The following is a 9,423-nucleotide window of genomic DNA, read 5'->3' as shown; positions in this document are numbered from 1 at the left end:
GTTTTGGGGTTTTGTTGTTCTCCCGCCCTGGTGGGGGGTCGGGCTAGAAGATCTACTAGGTCCCTTCCGACCCTAAATCTATGAAACTATGAAACTACTGCAGTATGTGGTATCACTACCCAACCCTCTTCCCTAGCTTTCTACTCATCAGTAACATAGGATCTGTGTAGCGAATGCAAAAGATCCAACCACTTGAGCTAGCAGAATAACCAATCAACAAATTCAAGGCACCCCTCCATGACTTTTGTGAATTGAGCAACACCCCATTTAAAAACAAAACAAATCAAAACATATTTATTACAATGCTTACCTACCTTGCAGAGGGGCCAGGCTGTGGGGGCTGGGGAACAGCCAGGCAGGGACTGAGCCTGAGTCTGTGCTTATTTGCTTATCTGCTTACCTTGATGCAACCTTCAAAGGATCTCACAGCACCCCTGGGTGGCCAGCACCCTGGCTGAGAATCACTGCCATACATCAGAGGTGCTCTTAGTCAGAAGCTACATGTTGGCCAACACTCCTGAGCCTACAAATTTATCTCAAATACCTTGGTCATTAGCTTCCAAATTGCTTGGGCAAGGCCATAGTTAGGAGCTTGAAGCATCTTCAAGCTATCATCCAATTAAGAGGCAGTTAGTGTCATTAAAACCTTACTGGGCCATTCCAGAAAGGCTTCTTACACTGCATTACTGTGTAAGAACAAAAATCCTCCCTGTAATCAGAGAGAACTTGGCCTCCTCTCAGCAACAGGTTCTCAATGCATTACACTTGCTAGCTTCTCCAATTCCATTTCCTTAAAGTTTACAGTGTCAAGGGCACAGTTCTGTCACCTTGGCTTAGGCTGTATTCCCAGTCACTCCAATGGGAGCAGACCCTGATGGGTTGTAGAACAGAAACGTCCATACAGCCTGGCCTGTACTCTGAGGGGCTATATTACAAGACATCCACAAGATGATCTGGGGGTACCTGCTGCAAGAAAGCTCACATCCAAAGAAGAAGAAAGTTGTGAGCACTCTCACTGCAAGTCATGGTCATGTTAAATGCAGTTCTCTGCTCCAAGGGCATGGATTTTTAATGCAGAAAGGGAAGCTGAACCCCAATTCCTACCACCAGGAAACTGAAAGTCCCAGAAAACCACATGCCTGTCCAGATCCATCAAGAATATTTATTCTTGGGTGTCACACGGTAGGAGAGGGACAGTCTGGCCTCATCCCCAGTCACAGCCTTTGCTCGGGAGATCTTGGCTTACTGCCAAGACTTTAGTCCTCTACACCTACCCAATACATTTGGAAGAAAGGAACTATTGCTAACAGAGTTGCTACTTCCATTCATATTGCAATGAAAGCTTATTTAGAAGCTAGGCTAAGTCTCTAACCCACCTTGTGTGGCTGGGTTCAGGACAGGGAAAATCTAGAATCTCCATTTATTTCCATATCCCAGTTTGACTGGAAAGCCATCAAGTTTCTCCCATGCAACTACTTATAGTATCACTATCACCGTCATCCTTTCAATAGTCCATACTTGAAACTTTTAACTGATTTTGTAATAAGTATGGGTCATATTGGATTTCCAGGCCCCACTCGATTAAGACCTCTATCTTTACCATGTAAAACAATTCACAGACTTCCACAACATTCATGTGTTCCCTAAATGCGAATACCCCAAATGCCTGCAACACAGGAGTCTCATTAAGCAGAGCAAGTGCAGAGGTTCCCCACACTGCGATTGCTGTGGCTCTCACTGGGAAGGTTCAGCACATGCTGCTATTAGAACAAGGGCCTAGGAATCTCTCCACCCCAAGAAGCCAGGATTTGTCTAGTCTTGGCAAAAACACAGGAGCTAATATTGATTTGCCATAGCCGTGTGCATCTACAAGTGCTGAATCAGGATCCTATTTTAGCACTTCTAATAAGGCAGTGCATCTTGCCAAACAGCGTGGTGGCCAAGCTAATGTTTCCCCATTAATGGCAAAGACAGGAGCTTCATTTTTGTAAGCAAACGCACTTAATTTGTGGGATGTGGTAAAAGCTGCCAAGAGATGCTGAAATAAAAATCACAGGATCCCACTTACATGTGCCTACTGCAATTCTTATTTTCCTGAACATCCAAGACCATTCAGAAGCTACTTCTGTTCTTGACTGCACAAGCGTAAGTTCTTCTCAGCTACCTCTCCTTTTATTCAATATGGAGACTAATGTCTGTGCAAGGTAGGAGACTTGGTTCCTGGTTAGGGCTATATGCATCAGTCAGTGGAAGAGCTGAAATGGACTACATGGTCTCCTGCTGGCTCCTAGCCAAGAGGCTTCACTTCCACACAAGATACTCCTGGTCACTGAGGAACACTTCTTACTGCCAAGGGTCCCTCAGCAATAGGTAAGGTACAGAGGAAATCCCTCATACCTAGTAGAAGATGAGACTAAATGAGTGTGGAAAAGCAAGTGGGAATGAGGCCACTATGGTCAAACTAGAAGGGTGTTCTTGGTGAAGGTTTTGCCAATATCCTTCTTTCCTCTGTGCTCTTTGTTCCCCACTTCTAGCCTTGTTCTTCCATCTGTCTGCCATTAACCCCCTTTCAATTCATTCAAGTTAAGTGGTTTCCTGCTTTTTCCTTCCACATTACCTGGATGCAAGCAAAAGAGAGCAGAAAGAAAAGCAAGGAAACACCTTCTAGCATTGTCCTAGTTCCTAGACCAAACTCTCCCTAATCAGCAACCAGGAGAAGCAATGACAAGAAAAGTCCTCTAAGTCCTGTATAAACTGCAATGCTTAAAGCATGACAACATGCAGGCTCGCTAGAGGGACTAATACTGCTGAGCTGAAAGACTGCTCTGGGCACTTTGGGGATGGAGCACACTTACTGAAGAAGGAATGGTCGGAGTCTTTAACTGCTAGCCTTTCAACAAGTTCCACTGGGCATACACATGCTGTTTTTCAAAGCCTCATAATTTGCCTGTGTCTCTGTAGATTTCCATCAAAATGGCAAAAAAAAAAGCACTGCTCCAACCCCATGGCTACCCCATCAACTTCCATAGCTTTGCTCTAAAACACAGAGATGCCAATGTTTCAAAAACAACTGTTTTGCCAACCTAGCACTTGGAAGTTGCTGGATCATTTATAATACGAAACTTCCCCAAAACATTCAAGCTAAGGCAGAATTCCAGCACAGAACATTTCAGTCCAAATGGCTGAGACAGCAGCTATAATGAAAAGCATTACGGTAACCATCAGGGTGTCTGCTAGAACAACCTACAGTTATTTCAGAAGAGGATTTAAATTAGATTGTTCACAGAGACTTTAAAGGCAACAAAGCTTTCTAAACGAGCGCATCTCCTTGAGGTTTAAATCTCCATTACCTGTAGTGAAAAAGTTAGTGCAAGTTCCGTTTCCACATGTCCACTCGGGGGCAGCACAATTTCATGAGACCGAAGTATTCGTTTAGAACCCTACACAGAAAGAGAAAATCTATCAGATGAAATTCTGGGCATCAGTGTGATCCCGCTCCCTTCACCTTTTCAGGACTCTAGTGTCCAGTGCTTTGTAACTTGGGATGTAGTGAATCGCCAAAGTTGGGAGACACCACAAAAGGGGGATCCTCCCCTCCCCACAAATCCCACCCCCACAGCCATTCCCAGTGAAAATTTGTTCTTGGCAGGCAGTAGTTCTCCAAACAGAACATGGGCAGAGAGTTCACAGGAGCTCTATGCTGAGCTGCAAACAGCTTGCTGGAGCGGAGCCAACCCTCTGTGCATGGATGTATGCCTATTCAAACACTCATAATAGGAGGCAGGAATAGAGGAGCAGAGTGCAGAGGATGTCAGCTTGATCTTCTGCTGAGCCTTCAGAAGTGGTTTTGCCCAGAGGGGCCATTGTGCAGAAGCAAAGAGTTACAGCAGGGTGTCTCTTCACTTAAGAGAAGAGCCTGATATTGCTGTTTAAGACCCAAGAAACAAATGCCCATTGGTTTTGTCCAAAGAAATCTATCTTATCTAGTTTAACATCAGGAAATCATAAAGCTTTAGGCACGGTAGACATGCATATAGACCATTTTAATTTCCCTTTTCTATATGCTTTGGTTTGAGTAGACTGTTTTGTCACTATGTACCTCTGGGCAGTCTCCAGGACAGGAAATTCTACAAGGCGCCTAAATACGTCCAGATCTCTTGGAGAACATTTGATACCAGACACAGTAGCTCAGGGAAAACTTTAGAAGTGGGACAATGGCAGCTAATGGCAACTCTGGAAGAGTGGAACTCAGCAGACACAGACACCAGGTAAAGGGCAGAGATATAGTTATCCCAGCAGCTATGACAAACTTTCAAGACTGAATTTGGGCCAGTAAGTGCAAGAGTCCTTAACAGTGACAAGGCTGTTTTAATGATGCTTCAACACAATGGGTGCCTGTAGACATGCTAGGAGGCTGGCTCCAACATGCTGTAATTACAGCACATCAGAGTGGACTCGATTGATCAAGTCTGCTGGAATGTGCTTATTAGCATGCTCCAGCCAGTCTCTGCATCTCGTGTTATATCAGTGCCCCCATGCTTCAAAATATCGGGAGGGACACTCTGAAGCTCATGAATGATCTTTAGTTAAAGCTTCCCTGCCACCATTTTGAAGCACAGGGACAATGATACACAAGACACTGCATCACTTAAATTAGAGTGGTTCTTGGAGCCGCTCTAATTAAACCACACCCCGCCCCATCCCAGGCATGTGTAAAAATGTGCAATGGCTCTGTAATGAAGGACCAACAGATGGGCTGACAAAAGGTAAAGCTCCCTCAGACCCTTTGGAAGGGCCTATGATATGTTTAACACCTTATCTCTAATATAAAAAGCTGGGCAAGCCATTTGACTGAAAATAAATGCACCCAGCAATGCAATTTGACCAACCCTCAGAAAAATGACTGAGAAACTTGAGCTCATGCATATCAAGTGACCCGCCCAAAAGCCTTGTCAGCACCATATTAATATCCCAAGGTACAAGGGGGCTTTTAACAGGGAAGGATTGAAATGTACTTAAACTATTGATGGAGGAGCTGCCCAGATACTGCCCCACCTTTAGCCCATTACATGGCATAAACCTGGGTGGGGGAATCAGGTAACAGTACAAGGAATACACAAGGTTAGCTTGTGAGCTATAGCTCTAGGCCTCTACAGGTGACCTGGTGACATCAGGAGATATGCAAGGCCAAAGTCAAGAGAAGATTGGGAAAGGATTGTCCAATGGCTAGGACTTGGGAGACCACTTATCCATCACAAGTTTCCTTTGTGATCCTAAGCAAATTACACTAATTTGCCTTCAGCCCTTGCTTCTACTGGTTACAATGGTGATATCAGCACTTTCTTAACAAGATTAATTAATTAGAAATGGGGAGGTAATCAAGCTGCAGCAATGCAGGGGTGGGGAGGTGGTCATAACCAGAACAAGACCAACATAAAACCATCTTCATTGCAGTAATCCAGTTTCACATAGTTAAAGTTTCCCTAGGACCTGTGCCCTTCCAACCTAAATTTGGTATACACATAAGGGTGTATACATAGTGCTTCTAAGTGGCAATAATTTGAGAGAGTAAACAGTATAAAGAACCAAATCTTAATGAGGCTAGGAGACCTCAAATGGTCTGACCATGCATATCATATTTGCACATCTTCTGGGGTTCCTTTATATGGCCCTGGAAGCGGTCTGCACAAGCCACAACTCCCTCCTTTTGTGAAAAGGCTCAGTAATCCCTTAGCTCCAAGGGCTAAAAGGAGCACAAAGCGTTTTGCCGCTGTATTGGGTCTCTCTGGAGTACAGACTTCAAGACTTCTTCCACCTAGTGTTACAGGGGTGTAGGTTGTAGTCGTGTTGGTCTAAAGGCATAGGCAGACAAGGTTCTTTGGGTGAATCTGATACCTTTTATTAGACCAACTTAAATAGTTAGAAACATTTTTCTTAGGAAGCTTTCGGGTTTAAAAACCCTTAGTCAGGCTAAGGAAGCATCTGCGGTTGGTATGTGCCATCCAGGAAGAGCACACACCAACTGCAGATGCTTCCTCAGCTCGAGTAAGGGTTTTTAAACCCAAAAGCTTGCTAAGAAAAATGTTCCTAACTATTTAAGTTGGTCTAATAAAAGATATCAGATTCATGCAAAGAACCTTGTCCACTTAGTGTTTGAACTCTCTATAGCTCCTCAACCACCAGGTTCTATTAAGCTCTAGCAAGAGCGCACATGGGGAGACGGTAGCTGAAAAATACCCAAGAAGCAACTTCCTATCCCTCCCTGTGATATTCTCAATTCCTCTTGCTATCCTCCATTGGAGGAGCAGTTAAGATTAGATGCATATTTTTATTTATAGTGTCTATTTTGATTTTCTACATTGGTCTCTTTTTCCCTACAAAGCCAACTTATTGTGAGGGAAACAATTTCCCAGGGTTCCAGCAACTAGACTTTCCCATCCTGGAAGGGCATAAGAAACCCAGAGCAGCGCTGAGTGCTGGTACCCCAAAACCATGTTAACAAGGCCAGTTGTGTGACTGCATGAGAGGAGGGGGCAAAATTCTAATTTTTTTTTTTTTTTATTTTTTTTAAAGTGGGTATCCCAATGACCAGCAGACCTCTTTAGTCCACTGGAGATAACTTGTTGGTCTCAACACAGACAGATATAGGAATTTCTAGCTATACTCAAAATGACTATTTGTTGAATACTTATTTGTGTACAAAAAGACCTGGAATATTCATGTAAAGTCACTGCAGACATTTCAATTTCTAAGCTAAAATCTTTGTCTTATATCCTGACTGCTAAGTTCACCACAGGGTTTTTGGCTGAACCAGCTGCTTTCTCCCATTTCGGCTCTAGGCTAACAAAGTTCTATCCCTGGGAATTTCCTCTGCTTTTAAGCAATGTTTAGGTATTGTTCAGTGATACGAATGTCTGTAAGTGGAGCTGACAAGTAATTTAAGAACAGACCCCGCTGCTTTTTAGTCTGTCTCCTACCTACAGGCAAAAGTGATGCATTCATATCATCTTAGGTTCAGAACTGATAGGTATATTTACACACTAAAAGGTACATGTGCATACAAGTCCATACAGTTGAAAAAACTTTTATACATGGCTTTTTAGTCGAGCAAGGAACATGCTCTTGTATTTTTTGCAACAGTAGCTATACGGACTCCTTTGAAGCTTGTGAAAAATGTTTTGCTAGATGACTATTTTACTAGTACAATTAATTTAAGCAGATCTTGGTCCAAGTATAATTCTGCCTTGAGCAGGGGGCTGTACTAGATGATCTTGTGATGTCCGCTCCAGCCTTACTTTCCTATTATCCATAGCAACAATAAGATGAAAAGCAGAAAGGAAGTCTTTCAGAAGCAAATAGAACATTTTAGATTCCCATCTACCTGAAACCGAGTAGAACTAGGCTCTTAGGGAATAAATTCCACCCTGACACAAGAGGCTACTTGTCACAGAACAACGGGCTTGGTTTCAGTGAATTTGGGGGGAAAAAGAGAATTTATAACCAAAAACTCAGTTTTGCAAAATAAAACTACCTTTGTCTTCAACAAAAGGACTAACTCAACACATCCCACTCTATGAAGACATGCATAATTGCTGAGACAATAACATTACAGAAAGCTGAGGGAAAAAATTCCAAAACTTTAACATGTGTAGGTAGCCATGGAGCTTCAGACACCATATACTGTAACTGCAAAAACACTGAAATAGCAACACGTGGCTAGGGGGATGAAGTTCATCCTAACATGGTTATTTCCTGACAATTTAGCACTTTATGTGTTTAGCAAGGTTCCATTTTGCTCTCAGAACTAATTAAATACAAAGTTACCTGCATTTTAACTGCAATGACCACAGGTATGAGCTCTTTATCCAATTCCTTTAAGACTACCAGTTTCTTTAAAGTCAAGCTGCACAACCTGTAAATGAAAACAGAAAAGCAGCAGCTATGAGTTATGGCTCCAAAAAAGAATGGCTATAAAAGGCTTAACACCCTCCAGGTGCTTCAATAGTGGGGGAAGGAATCTCTTAATTTGCTTGTCTCTCACGTGCAGAAAAAAAAAAAAAAAAGAGAGAGAGGGGAGAACACTAAGAACATGAACCATGTTACACGGCAGGAATGAATGCAACAAATACTTTAGGCCAAACCACTAAAAGCCTCCAGCACTGCACATGTTCTGACAGAATGTAATTCCAGTAGTGAGATGGGGAAGTTGAGGGTAGGGATGTTACCTTTAAGTGACCTGCCACGTTTTTCACATTCACCGGATTTCTTAAGTTTGAGACACTTGGCTCATAAAAGACCAACTTTTCTCCCCAATTTTAAACGCATCATGCAAGACCTTCCCTCCCCCCCAGGGAAAATCCTGAGAGGGATTTAAGTTCTGCCCTCTGGCCCCTGCCAATTGCATGCAAGCATATGCAAGTAGATCACACTCTTTTTAACTTAGGGGTGTACTTGGTAGCCGTGTTGGTCTGAGACAAGAAGACATATGAAAAACTAGAACTCTCGGTTCAAAAATTATACTTTTTATTAGACCAACTGGGAAATGGCAAGAAAACTGTTATTTTCTGCAAGCTTTCAGGATCAAAGTCCCTTCATTAGGCTCTGGGAAAAGTATAGATGATACAAGATGGTAAAAAGTCCCCGTAGGTAGGAAATAAACTTCATCTTTGCACAGAGGGAGCTGAAGATGGAAGGCTGTCTCTCTGGGTCCATGAGAGTGTCTTTGTGAGCTGTGCTGAGTATCTCTTTGATGTGTAGATCAAGTAGAATTCCTTCCCTGGAGGTGTCAGATGGCAGGCAGGGAGGTTAAAAAAAAAAGTAAAAATCTTTCTTGTTGTTCTGCAATGAAGTTTAAAATTCAAAGACCACCTGGAAAACTGCAAGAAAAATTGTCCTTTTCTGCAAGCTTTCGGAAGAAAGTCCCTTCGTCAGGCTCTGGGAAAAGTGTAGATGGTACAAGATGGTAAGAAGTCCCCATAGGTAGGAAATAAACTTAATTTTTGCACAAACGGAGCTGAAGATGGAAGGCTGTCCCTCTGGGTCCATGAGAATGTCTTCATAAGCTGTCTTCTAAGAGATACTCAACACAGCCCACAAAGACACTAACGGACCCAGAGGGACAGCCTTCCATCTTCAGCTCCCCCTGTGCAAAAATTAAGTTTATTTATTTACTTTTTACCATCTTGTACCATCCACATTTTTCCCAGAGCCTGACAAAGGGACTTTCTCCTGAAAGCTTGCAGAAAAGGACAATTTTTCTTGCCATTTTCCAGCTGGTCTAATAAGAGGTATCATTTTGGAAACAAGAGTTCTAGTTTTTCATATGGACTCTAATTTTGGCATCTCCTACATTGTTTTCTTTAAAGCTGCCTTCCAGCACAGAGATCAAGGGAGAAGGGAGGGAAAGAGGGAGAGTGTCCAGGC

At 42.9% G+C, this 9,423-nt stretch overlaps 1 protein-coding gene across 1 annotated transcript in view; it reads right to left on the bottom strand.

The window, feature by feature from the left end:
• Positions 1-9,423, bottom strand: part of PACS2 (phosphofurin acidic cluster sorting protein 2) — a 114,803-nt gene that overhangs the window by 100,587 nt on the left and 4,793 nt on the right. The window contains exons 2-3 of the mRNA XM_019528356.1: positions 7,825-7,912; positions 3,351-3,440 (exon numbers count right to left, since the gene is read on the bottom strand). Of these exons, the coding sequence (XP_019383901.1) occupies positions 3,351-3,440; positions 7,825-7,912 (178 nt within the window). The remainder of the gene's footprint in view (positions 1-3,350; positions 3,441-7,824; positions 7,913-9,423) is intronic.

This window comes from Gavialis gangeticus, unplaced genomic scaffold (genome assembly GCF_001723915.1).
Source record: "Gavialis gangeticus isolate Ggan-Ray unplaced genomic scaffold, GavGan_comp1, whole genome shotgun sequence".
Classification (NCBI taxonomy): domain Eukaryota; kingdom Metazoa; phylum Chordata; order Crocodylia; family Gavialidae; genus Gavialis; species Gavialis gangeticus.
The sequence above is the reverse complement of the archived record's forward strand: the minus strand, read 5'-3'. Positions and strand labels throughout refer to the sequence as shown.